General features: G+C 36.7%; 1 protein-coding gene and 1 long non-coding RNA gene across 2 annotated transcripts; both read left to right on the forward strand.

Annotated features, from left to right (window-relative positions):
• Positions 1-932: 932 nt before the first annotated feature.
• LOC136840928 (uncharacterized) lies at positions 933-3,879 on the forward strand. Its single transcript, XR_010853792.1, has 4 exons — positions 933-1,139; positions 3,135-3,229; positions 3,450-3,559; positions 3,783-3,879. It is a non-coding gene; the product is annotated as an uncharacterized lncRNA (long non-coding RNA).
• Positions 3,880-7,821: 3,942 nt separating this feature from the next.
• On the forward strand, positions 7,822-12,770 carry LOC136841167 (uncharacterized). The gene is made up of 3 exons (XM_067108208.1): positions 7,822-7,885; positions 11,951-12,057; positions 12,291-12,770. Exons 1-3 carry the CDS (start codon positions 7,822-7,824, stop codon positions 12,768-12,770), a joined length of 651 nt encoding a protein of 216 aa, XP_066964309.1.
• Positions 12,771-17,356: the final 4,586 nt, after the last annotated feature.

Consider the following 17,356-nt stretch of genomic DNA (forward strand, 5'->3'; position numbering starts at 1 on the left):
AAATATCATGAATATTTAGAATTTATTCAGGAAAATATGTCAGTATTAGTATTGAATATTACTTTGGCTTGTACTGTAATATTTTGATAGGAAAGTGAGATTTATAAAAAAAATATTTTAAGTGGCCTTTGAAAATTAAAAGAATAGACATTTATCGTCATGTTTGATATACGACAGTTGTTACTTATCGTTTCGTTTTGTATTTATCTAAGTAGATTCCGCACCATCAATGATAAGCCATTTGTTGCCAATGAGATCAAATTGATAAGACTTAGTAGAGATTCTTTTTTAGTTATCCTAACTGTCACTAGATTTCGACAGCGGTGTATTATGTAGGGCCTTCATTAAACATGGCGATATTTATTACGAGGACTTTTAATTCAAGAATTGTTCTGCTCGATATTATTTTGAAGTTGCAAACCTGCTTTTGTCCAGCGTCCATTTCCTTCATAAAAATCGAGTCCTATTTGTTGGTGTGAAAGCATTTTATTATCATCATTATCATATGGTATGTTGAATGCCCACATTGGTAGTATAAAATGATAAGTTCATCAACAAAAAACTTTTTGAAACAGACCCCCAGTAGTCTTGTTGGCCCCTAATATACGGAGGCAGCCGTTCAGATTGCAAGGGTTTACCCATAATTATGAGAAGTAAGCTTTCCAGTCTTGATCACAGCCCTACTACCATCTTTTCTGCTCGTTTGGGATGAGTTTTTCAAAATTTCACTTCTCAGTTTTCCCATTTTATCATTTCCTCTTGCTGTGTAGATATATCCGTTAATTTATTTGTTTATGTATCTTTAGACTACCTTTTTAAAGTCATTGTATGTGCATTTGATATTGAAGGTGGCAATGAATTCTTATAAACAAATTTGAAAACTGCTCTAGTTCAATCAGCCAATGGTAGAGTTGCTCTCAAAAACTTCCTTCCACCAGATAAAGCACAAAAGCCTTAGCCAATGAGAGAAGGCGATAGAAAAGGATTCTAAGTTGGGCGTGGTGGAGGTCTCCGATTGGCAGAGCCAAATCTTTGTTGAATTCTTGAGCAGTTCCTCGACAGCCATATTGGTGTGCAAACGGTTTTTTGAAGCTGGCCGTTTTTAGGATTTGTTTCCATGGATACAGTTGCAATATTTTGTAAGTAATTGAAATTTTTGTTTTCAATGCGAAGCTTATTTGTTTAACATTCGGTGATATTTATCTGGCTAAAAGTTAATTAATACAGGCGATTTATAGTTAGGGCAAGACTCCCAATGCTCCTTTAAGAAGCAGCGATCCTCTCGTGAATTGTGCTCTCAGGGCTCCGTATGGTTTTAGCTGGAGAAGTGTCAGCATTTGTTTTGAGACGTTCTCTCTGTGTTGGCTAGAAACTTTGGTAGGGATAGAGGCTTTGAAAATTTATGTGCATTACTGTGAACATATCATCACTGAAGACTTTCATCTTTGAGCATACACATTGGGTAAGGTGTCAAAGAAAAGCAGGTCGATTTACGGCCCAACAGGTACAAACTTTGTAAGTTCCTCGTATTAAATGCTCGTGTTTCATGCATTTACATTCACATGGTCCCTTTTATTTTCATCCGAATGCATTCGTTGAAATTTTCATCTGACATTTACAACTTCGTTTGACAGCTCGAATCTGCTCCAACTTGGCTTCAATCACGCTCATCAGTTAGTTCGTACACAAGGAAAATGAATCAAATTTCTCGTGAAGGATTCTGTACTTACAGGAAGATAATATCTCTCTCTCTCTCTCTCTCTCTCTCTCTCTCTCTAATTTCAGATTTACAGTTTTTTTTGTTGGAAAATCTCATTCGTAGACTCTGATCGCTCTCTCTTTGCAGCTGAAATCTCTCTTTGAGTAGTTTTAATTTCAGATTTACAGCTTTTTTTCTGTTGGAAAATAGTTGCCACTCGTAGACTCCTGATCGCTGATAGATACTACAAGTGTCGGGGTTACTTTGCAGCTGAAATCGAAGTTGTATTCTGTGAAATTACATGGCCGACAACAAACAGATGCAAAAAAATAAATAAAAATCCCAGGCGGAGCTGTCTCATAGAATACCAAATCCAGCGGCTATTCAGTGTTGGTGTTAAGTGGCGAATTTCATTCCGTGTGCTACGTAACGTATTTTCTGTATTAGGTAATGGTAAAAAGGGTTATTTTAAGAAACCAAGTTAGTGTAGTTTGCATAAACATTATCCCCTACACATCGCCTTTCCTGTGTGTTTTTAAATGCATTGACTTGGAATGTTTGATAATTTCGGTGTCTTTCATAGGTTTTCTAGATTTTCTCATTTAGTGAATTGTTGCATATGGGGTTCCGTTTGGGGGTGGTGCGAGTTTCTCCTTTTAAAGAAAAGTGTTGCGTCATCTCTGAACGACCTCTGAGGTGTTTCAGCCAGATTGGAGTGTAACATCGGCCGCAGTGTTTAGTTATTTCGTCTATTTCTTTTCCTTTACTAGGGCTATTGGAGGGTCATCCTAATTATAAAGTTAGTGCCCAATGTTTACACGAGTTATGCCCAGTAAATGCAAGCTCTTAGTTGGCCAAATAATTCCAAAAGGCGTTTTTCATTAGACTCAGTTGATCGACCTATCAGATTTGGAGGATTTATTTAGGTTGTATAACAAATAATCCGCGTGAATCCTCGAGTGTTCATCGATTGTTAATAAGGGTTAACTGGGTGTTTAAGTTAAAATGATTAAAAGGACCTCGTTACTCTCTCTCTCTCTCTCTTTAGTAGGCGGGGCGGGGGAGGGAAGGGTTTAAATCATTAAGTTGGCTACCTGTGACCCCCGTGAGTTTTTGATGAATGTGTCCATTGTAAATTAAAGTTGATGTGAAGGTATGGTAGGATGATGTAATTATCTTCCGCAATACATGAAGTGCCTTTTTTATTAAAGTTATGTTTGCTTAGTTTAGAGCCGATATAGTTTCTGGAACTGTTTGTGGGTCGGTATAGGGCTTCGGCATTTACTTTACCGAGTCTTAGAGAAGCTGTAAATGAGTAGAATATAGTGTTCATAGACAGTATTTTCTTGTTTTGTTTACTGAAACAGCTTCAGGAAAATTACTTTAGCAATTTCCAGTAATTTTATTTAACAATCATTATATTTCTTGATTACAGTTATCAGAATCTGAGAATGAAATCAACACAGTTTCCGCAGTGTTTTCTTGATGATATCTCATCTTGCACGCCATCGTCTCCGTTAATGGTTTTAGGTGAGTCTTCTGTTTCTCTGTCAATGGTATAAATTTTCCTCTGTATATATACTCAAAACTTTAATATAGTCTATTATGAATATTGGTACAATTTGATCGTACAGAAAACTACTATAATCTAAGTGCGTTGTGTGTCTTCAGCTTATTTTTTGGTTGTCTGGGCTTGTGTGCTGTGAGAGTTGTTATTCATTTGAATTAATTATAATTATTTTATTATTAGGGTGATACAGCCCTTGGTGGAGGAGACATAATACCCCTTGGATCAAGTGTTGAAAGCCATGGAAAGGACTCGGAAATTGCACATGAATTCAAGTAGCTTGCCACAGCAATGTAAGTTCCTGGTTGTAATTTCTATTCTTTTTTTTCCATTTTTTCCAGTATGATGTGTGATTTTGTGTGATTTTATTTTCATTTCCCATAATCAAAGCTCATATTTATGTTTCCTTTTATTCTGGTTGTGGGTAATTTGTGTGGTGGGGATGGGGTGATGTTATTAAAGTTGCAGTTCTCACTTCTTTGTTTTACTAATTTTTTATTTTAATTTCCTTTTAAGGTTACCAAAGCCAGTAGTGAAAGTCGCCTCACTCGCGCTGCCATATCGTCAGGGGTAGGTGAATCATTCATTAGTCAGTTAAGAGGCTTGCATAAAAACAATGTAAGTGTTCCTATGGTTACGTTTTACTGTTTTTTTTTTTTTTTGAAAGGAGTCCGCTGTAATTTGAATGGATCATTTATTTTGGGGTAAAAAGTTGTGAATTTAATGTCTCAGTACTACTATAAGGAACAGACTTTTTGTTCCTTAGGGTCAAGTTTTTGTCTTTCAGCACAGAACTGCTTCCAGACTCCAAGAATCTTGGTGTTGTGGGTGGTAGCTTTGGGGGTTGCGGTTCTCAGAGAGCAGTGATTAAGAACGGATTCGTAACTAAGCTAGCTAGGCTTACTTAACTTTACCCGCTACCTTTTTACCTCCTTGACCTGACACTATCGATCTTTGAAGCACGTCACGTACGTGACTTTACTGTTATAGGAAAAGTGTGTTGTGTATTATTAGGCTATATGGAGGACTTAAAAATCCAGTACAGGAGGATGCTGTTCAAAATTCAGTGCTGTTTTCTGGAAACGCTGATTAGAATTATTTTAGTTTGAAAGTTTTTAGTGCAGTCTTTGATATCTGTTTTAGCGATTAAAAGCTGCTGTCAACAGCATGAATATCCAGACAGGGAATTTTTTTTAGATAAATTTCATGAAATTAAGGTAGATCATTTACTTCGATCCATGGGAACCAATGAATTCCTATCTTTTGTAATAGTTGATTATTACTTTAATTCACTGAAAGAAAGCTTAAAGGTATTTAGAAGTGAACACTAAAATCATTTATTGGTTCGTGAAATGAAAAGATAATAATAATAATAATAATAATAATAATAATAATAATAATAATAATAATAATAATAATAATAATAATAATAATAATAATAATAATAATAAATTGGAATCGTGAAAACGCCTGCAATGAAAGCAGCTTAACTGCAATTGCCATCTTTAAATCGTAATCAGATTCACTACTTAACGGGAGATACATTAATTCTTACGGGTTTGGTATATGTTTGGAACATTTATTTGGGGTAGACATATTTGTTGTGCTCAGTTTTGAAATAAACTTAAGAGGTTTTTAAATGCTTTTCGGATAGGTACATCGATCGTTTACCTTCCATAATTTTATTTATTTTTGCTAGAAATAATCTTATGAGAAATTTTGGTATTTATTTTCTCGTAAAAAAAAAACTCGTTATAACGGAAATTTAAAATCATGCCTGCAAGTGATAGATTCTGATGACAACGTGGTGTGGTAGGGTTTAGCGCTCTTGGTTCCTTAAACTTCAAAGTTGAGTTGGAATTGCATCTTAAAACATTTTGATTCTCTCTCTCTCTCTCTCTCTCTCTCTCTCTCTCTCTCTCTCTCTCTCTCTCTCTCTCTCTCTCTCTCTCTCTCTCTCTCTCTGGGTTTGTGAGAAAACTAAAATCTCTCAAGGGCTGACCTGTATTCAAGCACCTTTTGGTGTCCAATATTGCAATGGCTGAAAAGAATTTCTTTTTAGATCGTGAAGTTTGACAAGTTTCTGAAATTTGGATTTTCTCATCAAGTTATTTAACTAAAACTTGATATAGAATGTCCATTAAAACAGTATCATGTTGGTTTTGTATTTCAGTTATTTACTGGTTAAAAAATTTCAGTTATTTACTGGTTAAAACTGTTGTAATAAAAAAACATGATCTTCGCTGACAGATCTGTGATTTTTCTGACTTCATATTTAAGGACTGATGACATCTCTGTAATTTTGTTGCTTTTGTCTGCCAAGTTTCAGCCACGCCACTTTCAGTTCCTTCTGTACTCATCCGTCTTTCCAGTCACGATTTTGACAGGTTGGGCCAGCCGCCATGTCCTGTTTTGATGCTTGTCTGTCATGGCCGTTAACAGGACTTTTGATAAAAATCTCTCTCTCTCTCTCTCTCTCTCTCTCTCTCTCTCTCTCTGAGGTACATTTTCGGACATGAAGGAGCAATGGTCACTGTTATTTTTCATGATCAGATATTGCACATATATTGATAGATAAAAAACATCTAGTAACGAATAATTTGAGTTCTTAAAAACTATTCAGTTGTTTCCAGTCAGAAAGTTAACGTTTTTCTAACCTCCTGGGTTGTATTCGGTATTGTAGATTGTTTTGCATTAGTGGCATTTGAACCGACTGATCTATTCCACTTGCACAAGACCGCTGAGGTGGTCTGAAGTTCTCTTCCTGAGCATGTCCATATCGTCTACAGACATCGGTCACTATTGCCAGTTGTGTGCCAAGTCAGGCGCTCACGTCAGCCGGACAGCAGGCTTGAGCGAAATGAAAATGCGGCACTGTCCCCGTGCGAATATTTGCCGAATTATATTTCGAGCCGTTCGGCCGAAAAAGACCCGTCGTAGCGACGTTTCTCCGCGGTTTGTCAATAGACGCATCAGCAGCGTGTGTGTGCGTGTGTGTCAGTGTATGACGAGACACAGAGAGCGGGCCCAGCATTCGAAGACCAGCAGTGTCACACCTATTTCCAGCCACTTCGAACAGCCGCACCGAAGATCTAAACATAGCACTTGCCCTTTGTATTCCTATTGTGTTACGAATAGGATACTTGCCAGCATATGCATAGCTCACCACACCTTGACAACGTCAGTAAACGCAAAACATGGTCTGAAAGAAGAAGGAATCAGATAAGAATGGAGCTTTTTAATCGTAGCAGTATATAAAACGCCTTGTTTGTGGCCAAATACAAGCAGGAGGTAGGCGGTGAAAACAGCTTGCCGTTGGCTCCTTTTAACTAATTGTATAATGTTGAATTATAGATCCCAACTGTTATTGAGAAAGATACTTTAGCAAGAATTTAGTGGTCTCGATGTTGAATTCGACATTTAACAACAAGAACATTTGGGAGATCGTTATCACAACTTCCATTCCTTATGGCAACGTTAACTTTGAGAGATCATCGTTTTCCTCACAGATAAACAGCATTCAGTAAGTCAACAGGGGGTTAGTTTTGCCTTCCATTTAAAAATATCAGATTTTGCAGCCATGTTTTAGTGGCGCACGGAATGGAACGGACGGGAATGGAGTTTGTGTCAAGATCAGCACCGGGAGCGGGGTCGGCTCAGCTCAGAATAGTCAGGCAGTTCGAACAAGAGAAAATCTCGGCAGTTGCATCATGAAACAATCAGCTGTTATAGTGTGGGTAAGGAAATAAGAGGTGCTTAGTGATACAGTTGCAAGTTGCAGCAAGCCGCAACAGCGAGAACCTTAAGCTGTTACTACGAGGTGCACTGATGGTGCTGGCTACGGGGCAGATAGCAAACGCCTGATAAATGAAACAAATATTTCAATGAAAGGACTCATTGAATGACTGTTGTCATCAAAACTATAAAGCAACATCTAGGAAGAATTATTAATTTACAGCAAAGCTCCATAGCAACAGTAATCAAATGTGCATATATATATATATATATATATGTTATATATATATTTAATATAGCATATATATAGATATATATATATATATATATATATATATATAAACTGATTATATATATATATATAGATATATATATATGTATATGTATGTATGTAGTATATACATACATATATATATATATATATATATATATATATATTTATATATAAATACTGTATATATATAATAATATATATATACACATAAACATACACATATACAGTACATATGTTGGCCTAACGCCGTGGCTGTTTCATAGGCTGCTAATGAGCCGCAAATATCTTTCCAAACACAAACCTCAGAATTTGCCTCGACCATGACTGGGATTACCCGACCAGCAAATGTCTCGATGGTCAAGGCAAATGCCTGAGTGGAGAGCTGTCGCACACTGAGTACCATGAGGTCGCAGTCGCCACTGTGCCAGACAACATAGTCTTGTACAGCTCGTAAAGTAGCACCGGTGCAGCTCGAGTGAGGAGTTAATTCAGAAGACAACCGACTGTCTTCCGATAGATGAAATTACGGCACACCTTCGTGCAGTGATGCCAGAAATTACATGCAGTCTCCTGAGGTTAGTGAGAGTGCCAGAATACAGCCTCGGGACATGTGAGTTTACAAGGCAGCCTCTGAAGAGGTAGCCAGCTAGTGCAGCGGGAGCGCCAGGGATAGCCTTCGAAAGATGCCAGAACATTGGGGCGCAGTTCCTTTAGTTAGGAGTGCCAGAAACATTAGCGCAAAGCTCAGGTAGGAGCAGATATTAGCGCAGCCTCGAAGACAATGCCACCTTCTCAACATTACTGGGCAGCATTTACATTTTTCTTTCACCTCGGTCTAACATGCTGGTTAACTTTTCGTTTAGCTTATGCAAAAGGTGAGCGTAACAAGCCCCAATTTCGCATTTTTGAATGTACAAATCGCCTTCAGAAGAGACAGATGACATCTTCCGCCATTGTACATTTCGGTTCTCATAACATAATGCCATGCTGTTGGCGTTCCTACTACTTAACACGTGTGGCAGGCTTGCTCAAGCGTTCGCCAATCCTGCATACACCGTCTGGGATACGTTGTCCCCTGAAGCAACATGATTCTTGTTACATTAGCAAGCGGTGATACAGCAGATTTGGAAGCGGAACTGCGCAACGCTGATCATTCATTCTTCACCAATTGTTATCTGACCTTCGCTTCCACAGTTTTCTTCTGAATACATCATTTAAAAATATATCTTCACAGAGTGATTCAGCATGAGCTGGGCAGCTCATTTCTTACTTCAAGAAGACACAGAGCAAACAACTAGCAGTTCGGTAGTGTTTGTAGCTCATGCTGCAAAGAACACTGTTAAATAACTATAACACAAGCAGTCACCAGGGACCTTCAAATACATTTTCCAGTCTTTTGATATTTTGAGCTTGTTATTGTCAGGGAAATGTCTTCATAAACACCGTGTGGATGTATTTGTCCTTCACTGAAGTCAGTATTTTTCTGTTTTTGCAAGTGACATCACATTTTTCAAGTTTATTTAATTGTCGCAGTTATCTGCCGACAATTTCATGATTGAGCTGGTTTGCTGGCCCTTTCTATCTCATTCTCAGTGTCAGAATTTTTCATTTTGCAAAGATTGAAACAAGACATCACATTTTTCATAAAGTTTGTTCACTGAATGGCTATCATTATTTACATTGCTTGAGAATTACATTCGTTTATTTTCCTCCATACTTGAATCTTTAATATTTTTTATTCTTTCTGTGCCATTGTTGTTTGTCGATAAACCGAATACACTGATTCGCCGTTTATCTTAATAGTTGTTTGTTCTCTTCAAATGACGAACAAAACCACCGACATCTTCATTACGATCGACCGATGAAAAGCTGATACGGAACTCAGAAAAAGCAATGTTGTAGTTTCGAACGTTAGCTTTCTCCGAACGTCTATTACCGAAATTGTCAGAATTTGCCGGAGAAAGACACTAATCAGAATTAAATTTTTCGCATACACACAGTCGCAAACAATGTTAACCCAATGGCAAGAAATATTTCAGGTTATGTAAATACCTCACTACGACATTTAATGGATGTAAACAGCGGTGTATTTTGTTACCATACACATTTATAGTATCTTTCGATGTTAAGCTCAAGAGCCTAACTCAATTTTCATATATAGCATATATATACATATATACATATAGCATATACAGCATAGCATACATATGAGGCCATATTTGGGACTGAAAGGACTTCATCTGTAAGTATGACAGAGCTATGCTCAATAAAATTCATTTCAGTTCACTATCTCCATACTCATTTCAGACTTAGAAGAGGGAGCAACCATGCCATACAAATAGTAATTACAGCTGTTATTTTCAGTTACTTGGGTAATAAATTACCGAACAATTTGTCTTCATCTGAACTTTGAAACCAAGTCTGAACATTATACCAATAGGCCTTACCTTTCCTTTCTCTTATTAGCCTGTGTTGAGGGAAAGCACAACCAGCTAACTTTACCTTCTTCATACCATATTCGAACCAAGTTCATGTGTCTGTTTTTTGTCTCATTCAACTTAACATTTAGTATTTGAATTTCTAATGTCGATGTGAATAAAGACATTTCTTTATGCTTCTGTTGTTATTGTCGAGTTGAACGCAGAACTTTTATCACAAGAGCAGCTCAGTAGCATACATAGTATATGAAAAAGTCATAAGATATTGCTAATAGTATATGTGTTGCGATTTGTACTTATGGCTACAAATCCTTCATATACCATTGTATCTTATGACTTCATATGCTGTAATATCCTTATACTAACAAAGTCACAAAAGACTTCTTAGATAAAAGTTCTGCGTTTGTCATTGAAATAACGTAAAATAAAAAGGGAAGTGTCTTTTGCATTTCACATCGGTATTTAAATTCAAATACCTAAATGTTAAGTTTGAGATGAGGACTAAAAAAAAACTCGTACAATCATAAATAGACTTGGATTCAGATATATGAACATGAGAGGTAAAGTTATGAAGTTGTGCTCCTCAACACAGAGTTTCTTAAAAAAAAAAAGAGAAAAGGAAAAAGATAAAATATTAGTACCAATGTTCAGACTTGGTTTCAAAAGTTCAAAGATGAAGAACAAATTGTTCAGGTGAATTTGTTACCCAAGTAACTGAAAATAACGTATAATTATAATTTGTATGGCATGGTTAGCCCTCTTCTAGAATCTGGAAAAAAAATGAGAATATGGAATGAAATTTGAGACAAGGGTAGTGTTTTGTGGGTAGATTAATCTATCATATACAGATGAAGGTCCTTCCGGGTATACGTTATTCCCGATGTAAATATATATATGTATAAATATATATATATATATATATATATATATATATATATATATATATATATGAAAATTGAGGTAAAGGTCTTGGGCAACGTCAGATGCCTCTATCTCATAATAACAAAACCTACCACTGACACATCCATTAAGTCTTCATGTAGAACATTTACATAACCTGGAAAATATTTCTTGCCGTAAAATTCATTTAGGTTCTTGGTATTTGCATTTGCTCAATTATGTCTGAAAATTTAATTCTGATTAATTAATCTTTCTCAACAAAAGTTCCCCAGCCAATTCGGTAACAAGATTCTGTTCGGAGAAAAGAGAAAAGCTCTTTGTTCCGAAACTATTTCCCTGCTGTTACACTTTGCTTTCTGTGTTCCGTAATGCTAACTTCATCAGTCAGTCATTACAATAATGATCTCAGTGGACACGTTCGTCATTTGAAGAGAACAAGTAGCTTATTAAGATAAACGGCGAATCCAGATATATTCAGTTTATCATTAAAACAACAATAACAAAGAAGAATAAAGAATAAAGATTCAAATACATGGAAGAGGAAAATAAACGAATGTGAAGAGTAATTACTCAAAGCAAGTATAAATATGTCGCCGACAATTAGATACAAACATGAAAAATGTGAGTAATATGATAATCACTTGCAAAAGTAAGAAAAATTCTGACTTACCCAGAATGAGGATAGAGGTTATCGGTAATGAATCAATCGTATATATGAATAAAATTGTCAGCAAGATGTAAAAAAAGTCTGCGACAGTTAAATATAAACTTGAAAAATGTGAGTAATATGATAATCACTTGCAAAAGTAAGAAAAATTCTGACTTACTCAGAATGAGGATAGAGGTTATCGGTAATTAATCAATCATTTTACAGTTGTTTATGAACAGTGTTAACTTTCCCTGACAATGCTTGGCACCGGCGAAACCTCAGGCGGGAAAGTTGCAAATGTATTAAAAAGACTGGAAATTGTTCTTAGAGCTATTTGGGAGGTCCACTGAACAGGCTGCTGTGTTATGGACTATTTAGCAGTGTTCTTTGCAGCATGGGTTCCTAAATTTTCTGAACTGCCGTTGTTTATGTATGTCTTGAATCTGAAGTAGTAAAGTACCGCCCAGCTCATGCTTTTTGGAATCACTTCTGACTCCAAGGAATCATATTTGCAAACCAACCGATGATGTATTCAGAAGAGAAACTTGTAGAAGAACGAAAGGTCAAGATGTAATTAGAATTGAAAGAATGAAGATGATCAATGATGCCTTAGTTCCACTTCCAAATCTATTTCATTCAATATCACCCGCTTGCCTAATGTAATAAAAGAATCATGGTTACTTTTCAGGGTTAAGCAATATATCCCAAGACCAGGGTTGTGTCTTAGGATCTGGCAGGCAGAAGATACAAGGCAAGCCTGCCACACGTGTTAAGTGTAGTGAACCAGAGCATGGCGTATGTTATAGAGAACCGAAATGTATACAATGTGGAGATAATCATCTATCCTCTTCACAAATTGTGATTTGTACATTCATAAAAAAAATACAGACATTAAGGGGGACTGAACGCATCACCTTTGCATAGGCTAAACAGAAAGGATTAAGCCAGTATGTTAGACCAGGAACATTCCTGCTAACCGAAGAAGAAATGTAAATGCTGCCCAAGGTGCCTCCTTTCTTAATGTACAGGGAAGATCAGTGGCGACCTGTACTCCTGCATCTTCAGAGGCTGCGCTAGTAATTTCTGGCACTCCTGCCTCTTCAGAGGCTGCGCTAGTAATTTCTGGCACTCCTGCCTCTTCAGGGGCTGCGCTAGTAATTTCTGGCACTCCTGCCTCTTCAGAGGCTGCGCTAGTAATTTCTGGCGCTCCTGCCTCCTCAGAGGCTGCACTAGTAATTTCTGGCACTCCTGCCTCTTCAGAGGCTGCGCTAGTAACTTCTGGCACTCCTGCCTCTTCAGAGGCTGCGCTGGGGTACCCTGGCACCCTGCCTCAGGGCTGCGCTAGTAATTTCGGCAACTCCTGCTCTTCTTACAGAGGTTGTGCCGTAATTTCTAGCGCCCTGCCTCCTTCGGAGGCTGAGTCAGTTGTCTCTGGTGCCTCCTCACTTTCTCGGAGGCTGCACCAGTTATATCTGCGTGCCCGCCACTTTGCAGGCCAGCCACACTAGGGACTATGTTGTGCAGGCTAAAGATTGGCGATACAAGACTCAGTCATGGGTACTCAATGTCTGACGAAAACCACCCACTCTAAGGCGATCGTATCGTCCCCTTGATCAGAGACATTTGCTGGTCGAATGTCCCAGTCATGAGGATCAGAGGCTTAGGTTCCTTTCTTGGGGACGTGACAAGGAGGGATATTTTATCCTTGCGACGATTTTCGGGGGAGGAGTGTAATATAGAGCAATTACGTATTTTTGTTAGGAAGGGGGCCCTTCTCAGGAAAATTTAGATAACGTACATGTGCAGTATGTGTGTATGTTTATGTGTATATATATATATATATATATATATATATACAATTATATGTATATGAATGTATATATATATATATATATATATTGTATATATATATATATATATATATATATACATACATACATTATATAATATATATATTGATATATATATATTATTAAATATACAATATATAGAGAGAGAGAGATATATATATATATCTATATATATATATTAAATATATATATATATATATATATATATATATATATAATATTTGATCTTTCTTATATGGAGCTTTGCCTATGGTGTGAATAACCTAGATGTTGCTACTCTAGTTTTAGTGACCTTGAATCATTTAATCAGTCCTTTCATTCAAAATATTTCTTCATTTATCCAAACTGGACAACTAATAAAACTACATGCTCTTGCCCCCGTAGGAGGTTAGCACCATCAGTGCACCTCATGGGGTGCACTGTAGGCGATACTAAAGGTTCCTCGCAGCGTCCCTTCGGCCCCTAGCTGCAACCCCTTTTATTCCTTTAACTCATATCCATTCATATTATCTTATTTCCATCTTGCTACCCACACTCTCTTAACAATTGTTTCATAGTGCAACTGCCAGGATTTCCTCTTGTTACACCTTTCAGACCTACTTATTCTGTTCCCTTTTCAGAGCTGAATGACCCCCATACGTCCCAGTGCTTGACCTTTGGCCTAAACTCTATATTCCATTCCATTCCTTTCCGTTCCATGCCCTTGCACTAAAACGTCAGTTAATAACCGCAAATCCCTTGATAACAGGGTCTCTTTTTAAATAGAAGGATAAAACTAACCCCCTGTTGACACTGAATACTGTTTATCTAATTACTTGTCCCGGATGTAATCAGGGAAAATATGATGGAATCTCCCGCAGGTTCCTCAAAGTTCAAAGCGATTGCCATAGGGGAGTCAGTTATGATGCTGGTGTTTGACTGGCGTCTCCCAAATATTCTGATATATTCGGAACCATTCTGTTAAATGTCAATTCAACATCAAGTTTGAACATTTTCAAATTCTTACTAAAGTCTTTTCTCTTTCAATAAATAGTTTGGGATCTATGAATCTCTTTTTTATTATACAATTAGTTAAAGATTAACAGCCAAATGACCACCGCCCTTCTCCTCTTGTGTTTAGCCACAAACAAAGGCGTTTTATATCATTTTACTACAGTTAAAAACTCCATTCTTATCTGATTCCTTCCTTTAGTTATGTTTTGCGCATTTTAAGCCTGACTGGACACCCAGTCTTTCAAGATATTGGTGAACTGTCTGCATATATACAAGCAAATAATACATATTCATGCTTTACAATAGGAATCTAAAGGCAAGAACATTGTTTAGATATAATACCTTCGAATACAACTATTCAAGTGCTTCAGAAATATTCGGTCGTGGCCTGCTGGGTCATTTCAAGATACTGGGCCACTTCCTCTATCTTCCTCGCTCATACACAAACACACACACACACACACACATCATATACTGATTCTACTTTGTCTATTGACACAAACCGCGGGAGAGGGCGACTCTCCTTCTACATTGGGTCTTTTTTTCAGCAGACGACTCGAAAAATATATTCAGACCTAAATCTCCAACACAAGGGGGATGAATTTTTTACTTCATTTCCCTTCAAAGCCTGCTGTCAGCCGGCCAGTAGAGGCTTACAACTGGCTTTACAATAGCGCCAATAAGTGACCATTAATATATGGAACTTAATAAAACAATTGATATGGACGCATGCTCAGGAAATTATTATTTGAAGTGTCAGATTTTACTTGATACCAAATAAAGCATAAAAGTGTCTGTTTATGCTTTACAGGATTAAATGCCTTCACTCACCCACTTATATAAATGTCGTTCCAGCAATGACAGGGATTGTAATGATACGGAAAGACGTGCATTTTTACCACATTTTTTTTACCTTCTCCATCAGGAATAAAATACAAGGGTTGAAAAGTGCTCAAGGGTTAAAAGGTACTGAACATATAAAGACAAATCCTAGTTCTGAAAATCATTTTGAACATCTGTCTTTGTCAGTCCTGTATCCTACATGTGGCGAGATTTACCAATTTTGCAGACTTTGTGGCCAAAACATTTGTCATGGCAGCAAATTTCTCCTCCTTTACAATCTCTGTCATGTTCGCATTCCTGGAAGAGAATTTGTAAGGATATATAAATTGTCTAATCGAAAGGTAAAATTGAAAGTCTTTCTGTGTTCCAGTAACCCATAGAAATCAAAGTTATATCATGTAATTCATACTATATATATATATATATATATATATATATATATATATATATATATATATATATATATATACTATATATATAATATATATATATATATATATATATATAAATAGATTAAATTACAGTTTCTTAAAGCATTTAAAATGAATTACATCATCACAATGGCATGATACAGAATAAACAAGTTATATAAAAATAAAATGTTATGTCACTTACAAATGGATGGGAATCGCTTGTTGAGAAGTCCATTGAATGGTGGCAGTGTTCTTGAAAAGGGCAATTTGCTGTTTTGGGAAACAAGAAACCTTCTTATAAAAGACGCGTAGTAACAATATACATTTCAATGTTGAATTTTATCTGAAATATCTTAATCCCACAATCCTAATAGAAATTATGGAAGTTTATGAAAAACTTCCCTCACAACAAAAACATCAGGCAGAGAGAGAGAGAGAGAGAGAGAGAGAGAGAGAGAGAGAGAGAGAGAGAGAGAGAGAGAGATTCACTCATCAACGGAAAGAATTGTTAGAAGACAACTTACGGCGTTTGTTGCAGCACTTGATACGACCATGACTGTCTTTACACAAGTATTTGCAGTTATGGTGATGATATTGTGCAGTGGCCACGCCCACCAACACCACAGTCAAGAGAGCCAAAGTGAAACCCTTCTGGAAAGGTGCCAAAATATTGCATGATTCGACATGGCTCCAGTTTTGTTCATTAATCACAAAGTACTTCTGACATAAATGAATCCTTCTGAAATACTTCCGCAAGACTTTTACATTTCAGTTTACGTTGAAGGAAAAAGAAGATTTTCTTCAGTGCAGTCACAAGAAATGGAATCTTATTACCAAACAAATGGTTTCTAATTTTCTAAGAAGAATAAGTTGTAGGATCATTTCATGCAAAATACTGTTTTGTTAATGTTACCATTTTGAAGAATGATTTGGATGTTTTCCTCCACACAGAAGCTCCAGACACAAGTACCGCTCTGCAAGAATCGCTGTCCTTTTTATACCAGAGGAATGGCCTAGACGCCAGTTGCCAACTACTAGAGATTGCATAGATTTTTTGCACTAATCATCCAGGCGACAGCAACTAAGTAGCCTGAGTCATACATTACCTATACACAGACACACACACATATATATATACACTATACACATATATATGTATGTATATGTATGTATATTAACAGTCAATCACAATTAAATCTTTTGGTTCCAGTATCTTAAAGACGTATTTTGCGTTTCGCCTGCAACTGAGAATATAGGTATTTGAATGTTGAATCATTTGTTGTGTTCCATAATCCTTGCAATTGCAGACGAAAATAATTATTGTGTAATGCCGTTTTTAGATGTTTCTTGTGAATAACAAACATAGAATTTGTTCGTTTGAAATTCAAAAATATCTACAGACGTTTGTCCCTTGCTTATATCCGTTGCCATCCAGATCAAGCGATTTCAAATGTATTACAAATAAGCAACCAAAATTCGTAGACACAGGATTTTGTGAAATTTATGGCCTATGTCCTTAAAAAACCAGCCGAAGTTTTAAATACGAGAGAAACTTCGAAACATTATTTACCCCCTTAAGGAATGAAAGTTTTAACACTACTGTTAGCTCAGAACTCATTTTTATACACTAATTGTTCAAATCCTTTACGAAAGACGTAGCGCTAAAATTGAATTCAATAGACCATACAAAACCGAGTCGTATTAACTTATCTCCTTTGATACCTAAGTGGTCGCTGCTGCTCTTGAAACTACAGCGTTTAAAGGAGTACTTTATTCATTCTTCGTTTTTTGAATTTTATGTTCTCAGGCTAGGTGACACATTATCCAATATCCATCTGTGCTACGTCAAATAATCTACAGCTGAATACATCTGCAACCGTGGCAAACTGTAAACAGGGATTTTGCTGTTATAGTAAGTGTCAGTCTCTTGAAATACCATTGCACCATATACAATGGCAGACGACGGCATTCTGGAGAGTTGGAATCCCTTTGGAG

This window comes from Macrobrachium rosenbergii, chromosome 8 (assembly GCF_040412425.1).
Source record: "Macrobrachium rosenbergii isolate ZJJX-2024 chromosome 8, ASM4041242v1, whole genome shotgun sequence".
Classification (NCBI taxonomy): domain Eukaryota; kingdom Metazoa; phylum Arthropoda; class Malacostraca; order Decapoda; family Palaemonidae; genus Macrobrachium; species Macrobrachium rosenbergii.

Excerpts from the sequence above, each read along its gene's own strand:
- LOC136841167 (XM_067108208.1), top strand. The coding sequence starts at position 7,822 with ATGCCAGAAATTACATGCAGTCTCCTGAGGTTAGTGAGAGTGCCAGAA. Across the intron at positions 7,886-11,950 it reads AGAATACAGCCTCGGGACAT|GGTTAAGCAATATATCCCAA; the intron begins GTGAGTTTACAA and ends GTTACTTTTCAG. Across the intron at positions 12,058-12,290 it reads GTAGTGAACCAGAGCATGGC|GGAAGATCAGTGGCGACCTG; the intron begins GTATGTTATAGA and ends CTTAATGTACAG.